The sequence below is a fragment of the Abramis brama genome (assembly GCF_963993115.1).
Source record: "Abramis brama genome assembly, chromosome: 7".
NCBI lineage: Eukaryota > Metazoa > Chordata > Actinopteri > Cypriniformes > Leuciscidae > Abramis > Abramis brama.
This window is the reverse complement of record NC_139969.1, coordinates 13853887-13873378: the sequence shown is the minus strand read 5'-3', so window position 1 is coordinate 13873378 and position 19492 is coordinate 13853887. Positions and strand designations below refer to the sequence as shown.

The window sequence follows — 19492 nt, the reverse complement described above, 5'->3', positions numbered from 1 at the left end:
ATTCTAACTCCAGGCTAATGTTGAACTCTATGACCAAGCTGTGGGAAAAAAGCATTTTTGTTTCTTAAACTATTGTGCATGAAATGAGCCACACTGAGCTAAAGGCCAAATTGCATAATGAACGCACACAAAAAAACAAGGCACTTCATGTCAAAGGTTGTCGAGCCCTGGGCAAAAGAGCTTTTTTTCTTCTTTTTTTAAAGTTAATTGAACAAATTTAAGACTAAAATGATGAAAAATCTCAGTCCTTAGTATTTCGTTCATTCATAAATGGTCATGGTGCTCTTTTCATAAAATGCAAGCGCACAGTGACCAAGGTCCTTTTCAGGCCACCATTTTCTAGGACATTTCCAAGACAATTTACAGTATGAACCCAATACAATGCATAGCCTATAATACTCTAATATTGTGGTTATTGGATGTTCTGCTGAAATGCTATTATTTGAACATATATGGGATCTAATGCTTTTTGAAGATGAGACATGGTTTCCATCACAAATAAAATGTTTTATAATTTTTAATTTGTTCCCCAAGCACTAGGAATCCCATCAGTCCGTGCTGACCTTACATGTTCATTCGACTAAACACAGCTTTGTCTAAACCGTAACATTCAAATCTGCACTATACACTACATATTTATGCACTATGTACTCAACCGTGTAGTGTGTGAACTTTATAAGGTTTTGTCAGAATGATAAAGTTCATACACTACAGGGTTGAGTACATGGTGCATAAATACATAGTGTATAGTCATTTCAGACACAACTATTTAATAATTCATTCAAACTGATTTTTTTTGGTGATCAATTTATAGGACATGAAGTGAGTGAATTTAGTGTCGCTGACGGTCCCTAGTTTTTCTTTTGAATAACAAACGATGTGAAGTTAAACCGAGCACACAGGTTTTATGTTTGTTAATTTCACTGAGCAAATCGCTAGCACTTAAAAGTGCAACAGTTTCTCAAAAAAAGCTGTATTTGCTCTGCACTATTTACAAATGTGTGGTTTCTAATGAAGAAAGTCTGTATTTTCTCAAAATAAAATCAACAGAATTGTGCCATGATCTAGTTATGTACAGTATAAATGAATGAGACAAAACTAAAACGAAATGAGAGGTGGTACCTCTGACATTTAGTAGTTAAGAACATATATCCCCCGTCATAAAGAAAAACAAGGCTATTTTTTTTCTAAAACACTACAAAATATTAGCTCAAATATAACATTTTCTTCCAGTTGACAAGCAAAATAATGTAAGATTCTTTGATCTGTGCAGAAAATGGACAGAAAATGAAAAAAGGAAATTTACATTTCAAACCAAAACTTCTACACATTAAATAGGTCTACTTTTTTAAAATGTCACAGCTCAGAAGATCTTGATTACAGAAATCCTATAGAGAGTCCAGAAAGAACATGAAGACTTTTGCAGTGTAACGCTTGTGGGGCCAAACATCCCTGAAATAAAATCACAATAAATAACTAAAAACAGCTATTTACAGGAATGACAAATTGTTAAGACAAAGACCCCTCTGTAATGCAGAACTGAACAGGATACTGTGATTGTCAGGAAACAGAGACTGTATAGGAAAAAGGGTTAATGTAAGAGCCATAAGTACTGCCAGGAATGATTCCTCCCAAATATTTGTTTCCCCAATTAAAGATAAAAACAGAAATCATGATTAAGACTAAAATCTGCATGGTTTCATTTCTTTGAAAAATGCATTCGAGTCAGTGCAGGTCATGTTAGAGAGGAAAGAAAACTCTGCATTCATGTTGTAGTCCCACAGATCACACAGGGACTTTAAAAGAAATAAATGTCTTCTGGAACTGCATTGTCTTTGGGTTTACGTTGTCCTGGCTGGGGACTGTGTGTGTTATGAGTGGTGTTGTGCCTCCTGACGGCATTTCCTGAATGAGAGGGCACAGAGCTAGATAACTTCTCTGCTGGCATAAACATATCTGCAGAAACACCACAGAAATAGACTTACTAATGCAGAAACACAACTACGAATGGTTTAAATGACTAAAACAGTGCTGCATGTAAGCAATATGAAGATACACATAGTACAAAGAAGTGTTAGAATATGAGGTAAAAACAAACAAACAGAGGTTTGGAGTAAAATTATCCCATTAAACAAAGCAAATGTAAACATTTTAACCACTGACAAATCCTGAGAAAGAAAGAAGCTGTGCGTGAGGTGAGACAGAATAAAGAAGTTTCACCTGGACTGAGTTGGTGAGGACTGTTGGATCTCATGGCTCTTAAACTGCCTCCTTCCTTTCCTGTAACTTTGATGGGAAGTAACTGAGACACCTCTATGCCAGCTAAAAGTGTGAGAAGATGTTCAAAATCAAAATCAGCTAAAACATACTGATACCTCTACACCACAGCCCAGACACTCTGATGTGATGGAGGTCATAAAGCAGTTCTTACCTGCGCTGTTGGTGCGCTGGTGGGAGTTCCTGTGCTTGCTGTGCTTCTCCTTGCCTTTAGGTTGGGCGGCCAGCTTGGTGGGGATCTTCTGTTGGACAGAGCCGGCTTTGTGGGATTGGTTGGTGGTACTAATGAGGTGGATGGGCACTTCTGCTTTAACAGGAGGGGCTGAGATGCTCTCCCTGCGTGGTGGTACCAGGGGAGGCCTCTCTTCAAAGCTGGGAGAAACCATATTCAATATGGGGTAGGGTGGAGGAGGTAACTAGAGAGGGAGAGAAAGGAAACTTTATGCATGTACACTTTTTCTGATTTACAAAGGGCACATATATTCAATATACAAACTTCTAAAACAGTATTGGCCAGAAAAACTGCTTAGTCTGAAATGCACACTTGTTTTATTTTACATGTGCACTAATGTGTAGTATGAAATATCAGTGGCATTAGAAGATCAGTACATTTTTCTCAGATATAATATAATATAATATAATATTGCCCAAACCTGTATCTGTTCATTCTCCAGGGGAAAGAAGGCAATTTTGGGTATGTTTTCATTCTTCTCATACTTCTTAAACTTCTTCTCCAACTGCTCCAGCTTTTCTTTCTCTCTCTCCACATTACGCGTAGAGTCTCGAAGCCGCTCCAGATCCTCCTGGTATTGCGCTCTGGCCCTGGCCAGTTCCTGGTTTTCTTCCGCCAGCTTTTCTTCCTGTTTGCTGCATTCCAGTTCTCTCTCCCTCAGCTCCTTCTCCCTGATCTCCGCCTGCTCCCTCTGCCGGTCTCTTTCCTGCTCCCACTGCAGCTGCTCCTGTCGGTGCTGATTCTGGAGCCGCTGGAAGTTGACCAGCTCCTCACGCTGCTTTTCCAGGTTCCGATGCTTTTCCTTCTCCAGGAGTGTGTTGCCCCTGGGTCTGGACATCAGCTCCTCAATAGTGGCGCGTTGCACCTCGATGTGGCTCTCTTGCTGCTGGACGATGGACTGAGGAAGGAAGGGAACGGATAAGGAAATCAAAGATTCATTTGTGCTGATCTAGATCTGCACAGACGAATCTTCTATTTAAAAGTATCATAGGCAACAGGTAATGAATCACTGGATAATTACAAGAGAAGCACTACATGAAATGCATATTTAGAGTTTGGATTACCTGAAGGCTGTAAAGTTTCTGAGACAATTTAGTTACAATGTCATAAAGCTGTGGAGATAAAAACAGAAAATGATCAATAAAAGTAACATATGTTTAAAGTAGGTTGACTACACAAAAGAAAAAACAAACATGAAATCTGACCTGGTCAAATTTCATATAAAATTTTAACAGTGAGGCAGGTTTGGATAAAAAGGACTGGATTTAGGTTTTTAGGGAGTGACAACAACATCATTCAACCTTAAACTGTCTTTTTAACTTTCTCCGACATTCGCATATGATTGTTGCATTTCGCACATAACTTTCAAATTGCTTTGAAAGCACCGTCCACTTGTTCACCATACTAAAATGAATGAAGAGACAATAGATGAGTCCACACAGAACAAAATACACTAAAAATAGGTTTTTCTAGAGCTAATCAATGTAAATAATTATTTAATGTTATAAAATAATGTCAGACAAAGTTATTCATAACGGCCCATTTTACAGAAATACTGTTACAGAATAATGTTTTAGTGGACTCATAGATTTGATTACATCACATCCAGTTGGGCAGTCACATACAATCAAGCCGCAAAAGTTCAAATATTTTCACTTAAACGAAGATAATCAAATCGGATCTGAAAATTCCGCATTTGCATATGTTCCGAACTCCTTTGTAAATGAATGACTTTCAGTCTGTGGTTTATCAGAGATAGTATATAGGCCACTTTACAGTTATCACCACACTGTCAATCATCCAAAGTTTTGAGGAAAAGTGGCTTCTTTATTCCAAACACACAAAGAATATTATATCTCACCTCTGCTTTAGGGAAGAAGACTGACAGATACGCACTCCAGCTCTCTAGAGTAATCTCCTCATCTGCCTAATGGGTCAAAAGCAAGAACATACATTTTGGTTTATATCAGTACTTCTCCAAAAAAAATAACAAGCGTGATACTGTAGTGTCAGCTCACCGACAGCTCCAGGTTCTCATTAGAATAAAGCTCTCTGAGCTGAGGGTTGGACCACTGACTTCTGTCCCTCGATCTTTCCACTAAACTCACAATACCATCTACAAACAACCAGTCCATCGGTCAATGGCAATGAATATGTAACCGTTACATTAATGTCATGAAACAAAGAAAGTTTCTCTTACTTCCAGGTAGCATGTAGGTATCGCTCTCAAAGCCTCTGAAAGCATCAGGTCTCTTGGGTAGTGGCACCAGATCCATCCCCTCACCAGGAGGAGGAGGAGTTTGGCCCTGCTCACATGTTACCAGCAAGTTTTGTAAAATCTCCACTGAAGAAAGATTATAAACATAGATTACAATCCACCATGCTTTAGTATTCAACTTAAGCATACATTAACCTAAAAAAATGTCTTAAAATGTGCCCATTCAAAAATACAGTACAACAGCACCTAAGAAGGCTTATCACTTGAAATGTGAATAAAAGGTAAACCAAGCTTACACTCTATTCTGCAGCGAAACAAAGTAAGATGTCAATATGAATATAAGCATGAATTCCCCTTTCTGCTGTGTAGTGCAAGTCTCACCATCTTTTAGGGCTCTGGCGAGAAGTTGTTCCCCCTGCAGGGGGTCTGTTGCATTCCAACGCAGCAGATGGCGCTCACTTGGTGAGATGTCAGTAACACCTGTCACATAGGCTGCAATGCCGGTGAATAACCTCAGCTTTTCTGTAAGGTTCTGCTCTATCAATGCATCCCGCATAGAAAGCTTCCCTACTCAGAAAACAGCATTGAAAAAGAAAAGCCAATACGTTAAATGTGACATCAATTCATTTTACAGTAGAGGAAGGAAGACTGATCATAGATTGTGATACAGAAATGTGCATGTTACTTTGAAAGTCCCGGATCCTCACAGGCAGTTCTTCTGGCTCCTCTTCCTCATCTTCTGGACAGCTGAAACATAATCAGAATAATAATGTTAGAAAAAAAAAACAAAAAAAAACCCAGACAAAATTTTATATATTACTTAGATTTCACTATTCTGAACTATTTTTAGCAAACCTTAATATATTCATCAAAGAATCCTGAAAAAAATGTATCGCCGTTTCCCCAAAAATATTCATCATTGATAATACTCTTACAGTTCAAACTACAATCCGGCCTCTAGTTCATAAATGCCAGAGGAGAACTGGCCCCGACTGAGCCTGGGTTCTCCCAAGGTTTTTTTTTTTTCTCCATTAGGTCACCTGATGGAGTTTTAGGACACCATTAGGTCACTTGATGGAGTTTTTTCGGTTCCTTGCCACTGTTGCCTTTGGCTTGCTCAGTTGGGGATATTTTGGGGATATTTAATTTTATTTTATCAATCAATAAATTCCACTAGAAACAAACCTTGTTGTATTATTTTATTTTAATTTAATACTGTGAAGCTGCTTTGATACAATCTGTATTGTGAAAAGCGCTATACAAATATACTTGATTTGATTTGATTTGATAATAATAAGACAATTATAGTAACAATGCTACTGTAATTGCACAGTATTACTGTTTTTACTGTATTTTTGATCAAATAAATGCAGCTTTGGTGAGAATAAGAGACTTCTTTAAAAACATTTAAAAAAAATTACCAACAAAATTTTGAATGGTAGTGTATTAAAAAAAAAAAGATTTTTTAGACATCAAAGATGTTTATAAAACATACCATTCCACGGCCTTCCAGATTTTGTCTCGCCAGGTGTTGCGCTCCTCTCCGGAGGAGGTGTGAAACTCATACATCTCAGGAGTGTCCGAGGATGCGGAGATCAGAAACATGGCCTTCTCGTCATGAGCCACTTCACGCACAATGAGCTTCAGCAGTGAAATCACTGCAGGCTTACCATCCTACAGGGGCAGAGAACATGCTGACATTTAATGATAACGGCAACGGTATCACCGGGGGGGCGGGGGGAGTGCTCACTTTTCACTTTCGATTTTGAATTCGCGATCACGCGTACTCTGTCTATAGGCCTAAAATTTACGGACATCAGAGAGCCGCTTTCTATATGCAGGGTATTGAAATCCCTTTTGAATTTACGATCACGTGTACTCTGTGTATAGGGAGCAGTGGTACGGACCACACATTTATTTGTCAATGACGCTCAGGATCTGTGGCGCACAACATCCTCCTGCATTGTCTTGTCAGTCATCTCACCTCACCTTACTCTAGTCTCAACACGTAATAAGTGAAATCTGACTTCAGCTGCACTACAGTTTGTGCTGTATGGAGCAGAGAAGACACCTTCAGTTTATAATTGTAGCGTCCGTTGTCTAAATGAACTAAATGGTTTTTATTTCTATAATAATCACCGGTGCCACAGTGGGCAAGTAATGTGATCGTGCACGGCTGAACACCGTGTAACACCAGTAACACAGACTATCGCAGCAAGCCTACTGTACGCTATACATAAACAAAATGCAAATGATTACATTCTGCTCACCAGAGAGGCAAAGGTAAGTCTCTGATCTTTCTCCAGTAACAGCAGCAAAACATCTGACAACAGCAAGACAAGGACATCTAAAGGAATAAGAGAGAAAATACTGAAATGTCTGTCACCTATCAAATGATCAAAGAAGCAAAATGACATAAAAAATTTGAATATAATGGCTTATTGCATCAGAACCATACTGTTTTAGTTTAAGTCCAGGCATGATTTAAATAGATTTGTAAATGATACAATGATCACCTTTGCTTTTGTTAGAAGTTAACCTCCAGTTGAGCATGCCCTCGTGAAGCAGCCTCCTATGGCCCTGTACCATGTCCTCTCTGCGGAACACTCGCCCGTGGGTCATCTTAACCTGGGACTTGGGCTCCAGCTTACTGCTCAAGTCCCTTAGCCTTGTCGCTTTCTCAAAGTCGTCCACATGAGTATTCACTTGTGATATGGTGTCTTTCAGCAAGTCTAGACCTCGTACCAAGTCCTTGTGTTCCTCTGAGCCAACTGTCAAAAGGATGAAGGTGACTTATGGACATGCTTGTATATTGTGTCTGTTCGGACACAATATCCATTATTAATATGTTAAATGAAAACTGTATTTCTGCAAACAGTTTAATCTGCCATGCAAAAGTGACATTAAAAGATTAACTCTGATATACTGCCAATTAAGTACTTGTTTCAGCTATATTTCATTGACAATTATTTCAGCATTCATATATACTTTTCCGTAAAAGTTTGAAATCAGTAAAAAAATAATGTTTTTTTTAAACTTTCTATTCAACAAAAAAAACGTTTCAAACATAATAACATAATTGTTTCTTGAGCAGCATATCAGCATATTACAATGATTTCTGAAGGATCATGTGACACTGAAGACTGAATGATGCTGAAAATTCAGCTTTGCCATCAGAGGAATAAATTACATTTTAAAATATATTAAAATAGAAAACTTATTTTAAATTCCAATAACATTTCACAATAGAACTGTTTTTACTGTATTTTGGATCAAATAAATGCAGCTTTGGTTAGCATAAGGAACTTCTGTAAAGAACAATAAAAAATTATCTTACCGACCCCAAACTTTTGAACAGAAGTGTATGTTAACATTTTAATGTCCTACTTTTTTGAGTTACATTAAAAAAAAAAACTAAAAAAACAACAATACAAACTCAAAACAGAACAGATATTTTCTTGAAAGCAAAGTAAACGTACCTTCAGTGTATTTAATGATACGTTCAAACAGAACTGGATACTTTGTGATGCGCTGCGTTATAAGGAGAATAATCTCTGGTATTCCTAATCTTCGTATAATGGACAACTGACATATTTTCTGAGGACAGAAAAGTAAATTATGATCAGAAAGTGAAATGATTCACTAAATATAACATTTCTTAAAAGAATATTATATAAAACACTATAAATATATATATATATTTTTTTTTATATATTTTTTTTTACTTGAGAACAAAAGGTCAGGTCTTACTCTTATTAAAGCCAGGAACTTCTTGTTTTGCATCAAGTCTTTAGAGAAGTTGACTGCATCGGTGTGGTGACTGCAGAACACTCCATAGCTGTATTGCAGTCTGTCTCTTATTTCACCCGAGAACTACACACACAAACATGCAGATCAGAGAGCACCAAAGATAAACGCAAAGGATTTTCATAACAATACCAGAAGTTAATAAAGAAATATTCAGGATATTAACACTCCTAAATGTTTAAGCACTGTTAAGACGACAAAATATGAACACTGCTTCATTTAATCATACACACTACCATTAAATTTTTTTTTTAATGTTTTTAAAAGAAGTCTCTTATGCTCACTATATGTTGCATTTATTTGATCAAAAGTACAATACAAATACTAATATTGTGAAATATTATTACAATTTACAATAACTGTTTTCTTTCTTCTAATGTATTAGATTGATATGTAACATTTTCTCAGAACTTAATTCACTTTTCATGGCCACTTGCTATACAATGACTTAACTCATGTCAAGATGATTTTAGTGGATGTATGAAGTGTGCTCTAGGTTAGAGTCCACTAAAGTGGAATATGTTTTTTTCTTCTTTTTTTTTTAAAGTTAAAGCAAAACAATTAATCTTTGGCTTGAGAAATGTGCATGGCCTATATTTTTTTAAAAATGCCACTTTTTGGGGCCACTTTATGGCATCCTAATTTAATGTTAAAACAATAATTCCATTCATTTCAGGAAGCACCTGCTGCTTAGCTCAGCTCTGGGGAATGTGGATTCAAGGATCCTATAAAGGACACAGGATATAACTGACAGTTTGGTGATCCAAAGCATGCAGCTAGAGAAATGGGTCTTTGTCGTATAACTAGCTATTAAGCCTCAAGTATAAACTTGCCTGTCAGGGCATCTAACATATCTATGCACATCCTACAGCAGATATATGATAAAGATACCTGTGCGATGAGGATGTCTCCAATATTGTGGATGCAGTAATTCTGGGTGCTGCCTGCCTCCATGGAATCGACTCTTCGCTGTTTAAGGCGGTTGAGGAAAAGCTGGTGCACCAGCAGCAGGTTATCCACCTGTGGAAAGAGCCTTTCCAATCGTGTCTCATCCATTTGCAGGGTCTCACGCAGTTCTCGCACGTACACTCCCAAAACCAGCTTTAGCGTCCGCACATGGTTTATTTCAGTCTGAATCAGCTCTGTCATAAAAACAATAACAGACTTTTTTTGTATTGCTCAAATTAAATTTCTACGAGACAAAAAAGTAACAAAACAAGTTATCACACCCCTTACCATGTATTACGTCCTGTCTTTTAATGGCATCTTTGGAATAGTTCTTTAAATACTGCTGGTCAACAGCTAAACTCCAGGTGGGAGCTTCAAAATCCCGAGCTTCTGCTTCTAATTCTTCACGCAGCGCATTATAACGACCATCTGTGTAGAAGAGGAGTAAATATACACTTCCCATTAACATCAACAAACAAGACCTATGATCACAACAAGTTTAATGGCTACAGTAAACGGGTTAAATAGCCAACCGTCAATATTGATGGAGTCAGCAGAATATGTGGACAGGACATTTGAATCTTCTGGCAAGGACTTGACTCTCACAGAATCGATTTCTTCCATCTTATGTTCTGAAAAACGAAAAGACAGCCAGAAGACATTTAAAACAGTCAAGAAACACTGTTAGACACTCAGTTTTGGATGGTGAAGCATGTCATTTTTGTGCCACTAAATGGAATCATAGCAATAAACGGGTTTCATAAGCATGCCACTGACCAGGTTGATCAGCACTATGCTACTGTTCAAAAGTTTAGAGCAGTTCAAGATTTTTTTTAAAAAAGAGTATCTTATTTTCACCATGGCTACATTTATTTGTTCAAAAATACAGTATAAAAACAGTAATATTAGGGCTAAACGACAATATCAGCCAATAATCTGTATTGTTTAAAAACAGCCGATGATCAAGGCCAATTATACCGTCCATCAAAAGGGGGCTGAAAAACGTGTCAGACAGCAACTCATACTGTGTGTGTGTGTGAAGAAAGTGTCTTGTATTGAATTTAAGGCTGTCTAAGTTAATGCAACAATAAACAATTAAAAAGTGTTAGTTTTTCTATACACCAAACTTTATTTGTAGCGCTCATAGACATCCAATAATTGTAAAGAGCGTTGCGCTGTCTCAGCTTTCAAATTCTGTACATTTTATCATAAAATTCTAACAATAAATGGGGTTTTGACTGTTTTAAATGTGACGTGACCGATCACTATTACAGCGAGTCTTTTCTTCCACTTTAATACAGGTTATAGCATGAAACATGATATAGATGCATGAACAGGTATATTGAAAGATACAGTACAACTTACCGAAATGTATCATGTCTCATGTAATCGCTCAATCCATGTTTCAATGACGGAAAGATGTTAATAAAAAAGCTTGTGAACAATATGTCACTTAATGTCGCATTTACCTGAGGAAAGTTATCCAATGTTCAGTTTGTTAGTTAGCTATAAATAAAAAACACTGTTAATGAGTTAATTGAGTTTACTGTTAATTACATATGTATGCTTGAAGAAGTTTGTCATGAAGACAAGTGTTTATGAAAGCAACTTTATGTGCTTTTGAGCTGTATACAAACATTTTAATTTTTATTTGAGTGTAATTATTATATCTGAAAATAAAGCAGTTGAATATAATAGTTGAATATAATAGTTTGGGCTAAGTTGTTAATTTTAACCTCTAATATTATAGCAAATCTTGCAAATGAGAGGGTTCCCTGTATAGTTTACAATATTATTTGGCTGAGATTTCTTTTACTTAAAATCAAGCTATCGTTATCGGCAGATATCACTCTTAATAATCCGCTATTGGTATCAACAGTGACAATTTTGTGGCAACTGATGGCAAAGCTGAATTTTCATCAGCCATTACTCCAGTCTTCAGTGTCACAAGATCCTTCAGAAATCATTCTAATATGATGATTTGGTGCTCAAAAACATTTCTTATTATGCTGCTTAATATTTTTGTGGAAACTGTGATTTTGGATTCTGGATTAATGTCTTATCGGTCACATTTGATCAATTTAATGTGTCCTTGCTGAATAAAAGCTGCTGCTGTACTGTTACTACAGTTCCTGTCCAGGATGCCAGAGCACTGACCTGTGGCCGTAGTGATAACCAGAGGAGGTTAAAGGCTGGAGGATGAAGGTTTATCTTTGCTGTGAGAGGGTCATGCCTGCCAGGTAAGTCATGGAGCAGATACAGCCAAATGCAGGATGAATAGTCTCTGTCAGACCTGAGCATAGAAGCAGAAAGTTAGCTTTGGGTCTGTAATTTAAAGGATAAAATACAAATGTAGATGCATCAACAACATAGTTTCTTCCCGGTAAACAATGTAGAAGTTACTGGGTTTCCAGGATTTACATGTGTACATTTATCTGAAAAGATGTAAATCAATGCATTGCCATTTTTTCCCAAACTAAGGGACAAGTGGAAACTATTTTCTGTGGTAATTGGCAGCATTTGTCAGTTTTTATAAACTGCAATTAACCTTACATGTTCGTTTAAGTGGCATCGTGTAGGGCACTAATTTGTCATGTCATTAAAACTGATAAAAAATAATTTGAGACCATTATTCATTATACAAGACATTTGGGCAAACAATCATTTAAATGGATCCATATAGGCTACACAACATAAGAACTGAGTAAGATCAAATGAATGAATAGCCATGTTCCACACATTTTGCTTTTAAATCCATTTATGGTAAAAAAATAAATGAAAAAAATTTTAAAAAAAAATTGTAATGGTCATTGCGTGACTATCGCGGTGCAAGTAAAGGTTACAGAGGTGTATCTGACATGATTCACTCCGGTTACACTTCTGGTGAACATACAGGTATGATCTGTTTTGGTTTGACTCCTGCACACACACATGCTGAAGTGGAGGACTGATCAAGGGAATGCATAAACTTATAAGATGATAAATGATAAACTGATATAATGTAATAAAATCTATATATTGAATCCAATGTAAGTCACATTGGATAAAATTGTCTTGCTAAATGAAAAGCATCAACACAGAGGCTATACTAGACACAGGCAAGAGAAGGGACGTGCTAATGTAAGGCTCCAGTTCACTCCTGGGAAAAGAGGATAATGAAACAAATCTGTTTCTTCTCTGAAACAGCAAACTGGTTTTAGTTTGTCACATACCTAAGCTCTTGTCAGACAAGGTTAAAGAGCAGAAGACATGACTACAGTAAACAGGTTTGCTTTTTTTTTATGGATCTTTATTTTTGGACTGTAGTTTTTTACTAGAGCAAAAAAAGTATTGACAAATTCAGAGGAAAGTAAAATTTGAAGAACAATTTAGATTTTAATTTGCCTTATCCAAAAGAGATGAAATTTTTCTTCCAGTTTCCAGTATGTAAGGCTTTGAAGCACAAAAAAAGATTTTTTTTATTTTATTTTTTTTTACACAGATCCAACAGCCAAATTAATAATGTAATTAATCAAACACTTTCTTTCAAAAGTTTGGGGTCAGTAAGTTTTATTTTGTGTTTTGAAAGAAATTAACACTTTTAATAAAGTATTATTAAATTAATACTTTAAATATGCAAGGACACATTAACAATTGGTCAAAAGTGACAGTGAAGATATTTATCATGTAACAAAAGATTTCTATTTCAAATAAATTGTTATTTTGAACTTTCTATTCATCAAAGAATCCTAAAAAAAATCAGTTTCCTAGGGCCTATCTTTTTCCCTGTGTTTTCCATTTTAATGTTTTAATTAAATATGAATGAAAAAAGGATGTCTAATCATTTGAATTCCTAAAAATGTAACAACTTAATTTAACATTTTAATAATAACAATAATAAATTATGTGAAATGTTAATTTTTTTTCCTCACAAATTCTGTGTAGCCTGTTTTAATTTGGATTCTGTTTTTAACCTAATTAGTTAACATTAGAGAAATACTTCTAAAGTATTTATCAGTCTTAGTTAATGTTAATTTAAACATTTATTACTACATTATTAAAATCAAATGTTGTATCTATATTATTTATGATATAATGATACAATTTTATTTGGTTAGCCTACATTTTAAAGTTTTAATTTGCTAACACTTTACAATAAGTTAACATTAGTTAATACTTTAACAATGAATGAACAGTATTATTTATTATTATTTGTAATATTGTTTTTAGAAGTTCATTCTACTGTACAATACTAATTATTTGTGTTATTTTCTTCAAGATAAACTGAACATTTGTTTAGTGGGTTGGAGTGAAGATCTTAGAGTGTGTGTGTATCTGACAATAGTTTTATCAAATGCAATGGTGAAATGTTTGTGAGGTGAACTAAGTGGAGATTATGTTTATGTGGAGTGTCCTCATGTAGTGAGATGGCAGATGCTGAAAACACCACGAGCGCGACATGCCGAGCAGAATACACTCCTTTCAAAAACATTTAAAAAATGTTACGTTCACACTGCGAGCCTTAGCGATCAATTCCGATTTATTGCTCAGACCTGATTTTTCTGTACAGCTGTTCACATTGTTGTTAATGTGGCCAATATCAGACTCCAGTGTGAACAGATTATGGTCCTGAACTGACCAGCATACGGAAAAAAGAATGATAAAAAGACGTCACGCTGCCATACGGTAAGCAAGTAATCACAGAGAACATTAAAGTAAGTGATTACGCAGTTATTCATTAGCGTAATCTCCTGGGGAAGACTGTGAATTTATGCGCAGGTAATATGACAAAGATGAGAAAAAAGAGAGCAGAGTTTTTAAACATTTATGATACAAGACCTCATGTTTTGCTGGTATAGAGCTGTCACTGATAAGTTCTGACACATCACTGTCCTTCCACTGACTGCCTTTCGCAACGGTCTTGATAACTTCAGGTATGTATTAGCCTATCTTTGAAGTGACTCCCATGAGTGCAGAAATGAGATGAATGTTGCTCTAGACTAGAGTGACGTGAAAGTCACATGAATTACGTAATGACTGTTCAGACTGAGGTCGCATAGCAAAACATCTGACCTGTATCGGATTAAGGACCACATATGGATTGGTGATCAGATTCCATGTGGTTTGTGCCGTTCACACTGAAATTGGGCCACATTTAGGCCTATACCGGCAGTCTGAACTGAAGCCTTACTGACCCCAAACTTTCAAACGGCAATTTGCTTTTGTTTTACAACATCTAGTTTTAGGTTAAGATTTACAGATCTATATAAAGGCAAACACTGCCTATTAAAGATGCTTTGTCGGGTCACTAGGTTTTTCACCATTTTAATCACCTTTAAGCATAGTTCGAATTACCCAAAGGGACAGAAATATCAGTTTTGGGGGGGTCAGATAATTTTTCTGATATTGTGAAAAAATATAATTTCAGTTACAATACAAGTCAACTCCTATTTTCACTGTAGGAACATTTTAATGTAAAGTGATTTCAGACACCCCTATTGTGGACCGTACCATTTTTAACCACCGTGGCTAGAAGCTACGGAGATAGAGAACGACTTCAACTTCTCAAGCAAGTGTCAACGTTGAATGACAAAACGCTAGTTTCATAAAGTATCATTCTTTTCAACATTCCTTATTTGTATATTCAAAAATATTTAAAATAATCTAATTTAATACAGTTAGAATTTTTCAGTGTAAATTATTTAATTTTTAGTGTTTTCAAACAGTGATGTAATGAAACATTGACAATTTAAGCTTGAAGGGAGTAAAGCCTCTGTTTAGGCTATTAAGGAAATGTAATTTTGCCAAAAGAACAACTTTTATTTTAAATAAATGTTCATTTTAAATCAGCCTACTTCAGTGTGATATGTTACCATATGCTTAACACTAAGAATTTGAATAATTGTAATGTGATGATCAGATGCAGATATCTAAATCAAAGAATATGGGCGGTTTGCGGGTGGATTACTTATTTTTAATAGTGGATTCGGGTGACTCAAAGTGCACCAGATTAATGAATTTATATTTAAAATGTACAAAATTTTCTTTTGTACCCCCCTAGAGATACCGAGCTCCATCAACAAAAAATTGTGGGAAACACATTAGGCTATATGATGATCTACAAAAAAATACACATTTAATTATCTTATTATTAAAATACATTATTATGATTTTACCTCATCCGCCTCATTTTGAGCCAGGAAAAACCATGAAATAGGCAATAGGCTTCTTGTAAAGGTATTACTTTTACTAGTAATTAGAATGGTATTTCAGTGCATTTAACTTCTAACTTTTGGGAGTTGATCTAAACAGTTCTCTTTTGGATATATAATAACAATGAGATATTCTGTAGCCTACTGATTATCAGTTTGTCACATGTTTAGACCTTGTATATGTGTTGCACAACACATGTCGCACTTGGCGATCACGGTGGGGATTGATATGGTAGTGGACCATGATGGTCATAGAAGAAGTGAAGGAGCAGTACCCCCCAATTATGGTGGGGTAATTCGCACTCTGCCTTTAAGCATTTTTGCAGTCCACCTCAGAATTAGTCCTAAAGTGAGATATGTGACTTTTCAAATGTACAAAAATTCCATGTAGTTTGTTAATTATTATAAAAGGTCATAAAAATGGCAAGTTAATTAATAATAATTAGAAAAATGCTGCTTAAAATAGTTTTAGATGAAGTATTGGATGACAGTGTGTGATGGCATGTCAACTGTTCAAAGGCTTAATTCTGAAAATAGCCATAATATGTAGAACAAGCAGATCAAGATCTAAAACTACACTGGCCTCCACTGAATCTCACTGTATGAAGAAAAAAAGACATTCTTCAATATCTTCTTTTGTGTTGCAATTTTATGTGAACTACCTTATAATTTTATTGTTGTCATTAAGTTGTGATGGGAGAAACTGTCTTAATATATAAAATAATCACCTTGTTCAACTTATGAATTTGATATGGCTACAGTTGTACAGCACTCAGCTGTTACAATGGCAAACAGCTTCATCCTCAAGGCATGATACACCTTGTTAGCACACTAACAATGCTTAATAGCACTCGAACAATGTGTGTGTGCTGCTATTCAAACAGTACATTCATTCATAAAGCATGTGTAAAGTGCATGAAGGCTAAATAAAAGACAGGCAAACCTGCTCATAAACATGACTAGTGCTTCATTATGAGGAGAAGGATACTGACTAGGATGCACATTTCACACTCAAATTCAGCTGCACCTTGATGAATGGCGGTTAAAGGAACTGACTTTGCACTTCAAATTGCTGGGGGACCAAGAAGGATCATTGCATGAGCCGAGTCGCACTAAAATAATACTCAGCAGTTATGCAATGCAGGTGGTTTCATTACTGTACTATTCTAGCTGAATGATAACTTCTGCTGCAGGCTGCCGCTGGATGGAGATGATTCATGAATATAGCCAAGTGAAATGAGGCTAAGGTTTATGCTTATCGGTCAAACAAGAAAAGCAGGCTGCTCTACTTCGCAGCAGAGAGTAGAAACAACAAACGCCCTCCTTCCTTTAGATTTAGTATAAGACACACGACATTTGACACCTCCACCATAGCCATTGTTTAGGCTATCTTATAAATTAAAAACCGCCATTTTGAACTAAAACAGCGGGAGGGCATTGGTTACACTAATATTAACTGGTTCGCTCTAGTTTTCGTGGTGTGATAATGGATTCAGCAGCTGCAAAATGTGAGAATTTCTTGTTTACACATGCTGTAACTGATTTACTAGTTCTGTTACTGTGTGAAAAATGCCTGGCTTGCAAACTGCCTATGACCATGAAGCCAACCTCCCCCTCTCACACATCAACAGGCCAGATAAAATACAGAAAGTCTCTGTTTCACACACACAAAAACAGATAAGCTACAGAGTACACATAACCTTAAAAGATGCTGACCTTTACTGCTAGTCCAAGACAAGCTTTTTTGAGATTCTAGTTTGTTGAATTTGTTGGGCTCTTGATCAGAGTAAAGGACAGACTGACCGAGTAGCAGTTTCATGTTAACATATTATACTGAAAGCTATAGGTTTATTAAGCTGTAACATACTAAGTTGTAAATAGTAGCTATTTATATGTTACTAGTACTTCATTTCTCATTTATTCATTTTAATTATCAGTTAGATACCAATACGAGTTACGGGTCGTATTAATTCAGACACAAGCTCTTGTTCAACACTAGTACTTCTTTCTTCTACAATCATAACAGTAGTTAGTATCTATTCCTGGTTTTCTGGTGATTTATTACATATTATTTCTTATTTATGAGACACTAGTTTCACTTTTTTTTTAAAAACTTTGTCATTTTAATGACTAGTCAGGGTTATTATAGTTAACTAAAACCATAAAAAAACATTTTTGTTACTTAAAATATATTTTAAAAAAATAGTTGCAAAGGCAATATTTCTCCTTTAGTTCATCTTTTCATTTAGATTAACTTTATGCACTAAAATAACAAACACAATTTAATAAAAACTATATCAACAGTATATCAATGCTGACTTTATAGTTAAATTAAAATGTCCCTATAAGAAAAAAGTTTAAACATTACTACAAACAACTGGAACACACACGTGTTTATAAAGGGATACCAGTGTCTAAATGTTTACTACCAGGAAAACCAAAATATATACTAGTAACTAGTTGAATAGTTACAAGTAGCTAAAGTACTTAACGGAGTTATTCAAATTGGTACCATGAACAAATGGAAAACATTAGTCGGAAACGAATAGTTGACATCTGAACCACAAATTCCCATAGAATAAAATAGCATAAATTTGCTATTTGTTGATGTTGCAATAATAGACCCAGTATTACAAAAGAATAAGGACTAGTGACTGATAGAACAGATACCAGTATGAGGTTTGAAACGTTATTAGTGAAACTGAAAAATATTAGTCACTGCTGGATTAAGTAAAAGTATCTAGAACACAGGGGAGGAAAAGTCTGATTATCTTACAATCACAAATTCCCAGGACCACAAACCAACCTCACTCAGCTTTTTCTACAGATCTGACACTGGTGAAACTAGTATCATGAGCGAATGAGGCATTAATCAAGAAACAGATTTCGAGGAATGCAATGATCGAACAGATAACCCATCCTTCATGACTCATCATCAGATCAGAGGACAAGTGTAAACAAAGCAATCAACAGATCATAAAACATGGCATGGTTTCATTGACCACATCTATTCGCAACAATAAACATGCCATGCTCTGCTAAAAAAAAACAATAATAAAAAAAACAACAATAAAAAACACACATGGTGGTTATTTCAGAAGAGACACCACTATTAATCCTAAAGTGAAATCACGGCGAAACTTTTCCTGCTACTGGTATACGCCACACTCCTCTCAAGAACAGCCGCAAAGATAAATAAATGATAGGCCACGAAAAACTCTAAAAGTAGCCTTTAAAAGACGTCGTATATCTCTAAACAAAGTCAAAAAGATGATTTAGAAATGAGAATACATGTTATGTAATCTATAAACCACAACGCCAATTAAATAACACGAGGCCTTGATGACAAACTTTAAACACAAAGAGGCTCGCGCAAACTTTAGCTACAAAAGTTTCTACTTACCATTTTTAAAGAAACATCACATAATATCCTATCCACCTTTTTCGGGACAGTTTCTTTTCTTTCCTATCTTATCTTCTTTTTTCGACACAGTTTCTTTTCTTAGGTATCCACCACACCGGTAACAACAAGTGCAGTGCACATACAGGAACGATGGTTGTGTCCTCATACATACAGACACACACACTCGCTCGCGCGCGCGCACGCACACACTTCAGCGTTGCTTCACTCGAGGCATGACGGGAACAAGGCGGCGGGGTTTGTGTTCACACATCCAGCAGCACTCCTCCTTTTCTTCACAGTTCACACCAATGTTATTATAGTATAACTGTAATTCTATTATCATTTTTATTAATATTTTGAATTCGTTTTTATTTGATTCAATTTGTTTTAAGATTTAGTAATTTTGTTGTGTTTTT

The 19492-nt window shown here is 35.8% G+C and overlaps 1 protein-coding gene across 2 annotated transcripts; it reads right to left on the bottom strand.

Moving 5' to 3' along the window:
- Positions 1–209: 209 nt before the first annotated feature.
- arhgef18a (rho/rac guanine nucleotide exchange factor (GEF) 18a) lies at positions 210–19311 on the bottom strand. 2 transcript variants are annotated; one of them, XM_084119341.1, is made up of 20 exons: positions 19077–19311; positions 11640–11775; positions 10016–10114; positions 9771–9911; positions 9426–9676; positions 8478–8600; positions 8207–8324; positions 7244–7498; positions 6998–7074; positions 6223–6401; positions 5413–5474; positions 5109–5294; positions 4710–4853; positions 4528–4625; positions 4371–4436; positions 3574–3621; positions 2931–3407; positions 2432–2693; positions 2221–2322; positions 210–1905 (listed from the first exon to the last, which is right to left on the bottom strand). In XM_084119341.1, the coding sequence occupies exons 3-20, from the start codon at positions 10104–10106 to the stop codon at positions 1799–1801; spliced, it is 2787 nt and encodes a 928-aa protein (XP_083975467.1). In that variant the 5' UTR covers positions 10107–10114; positions 11640–11775; positions 19077–19311; the 3' UTR covers positions 210–1798. The 2 variants fall into 2 exon arrangements, with proteins under 2 accessions (XP_083975467.1, XP_083975466.1); XM_084119340.1 differs by having other exon boundaries at positions 520–1956.
- Positions 19312–19492: the final 181 nt, after the last annotated feature.

What these genes read in the sequence shown, in the direction of transcription:
- arhgef18a (XM_084119340.1), bottom strand. Translation starts at nt 10,106, where the DNA reads ATGGAAGAAATCGATTCTGTGAGAGTCAAGTCCTTGCCAGAAGATTCA. An exon ending in CGCCAGAGCCCTAAAAGATG is followed by an intron (nt 4,854 to 5,108) that starts GTGAGACTTGCA and finishes ATCTTTCTTCAG; the next exon opens with TGGAGATTTTACAAAACTTG. An exon ending in AGAAACTTTACAGCCTTCAG is followed by an intron (nt 3,408 to 3,573) that starts GTAATCCAAACT and finishes TTCCTTCCTCAG; the next exon opens with TCCATCGTCCAGCAGCAAGA.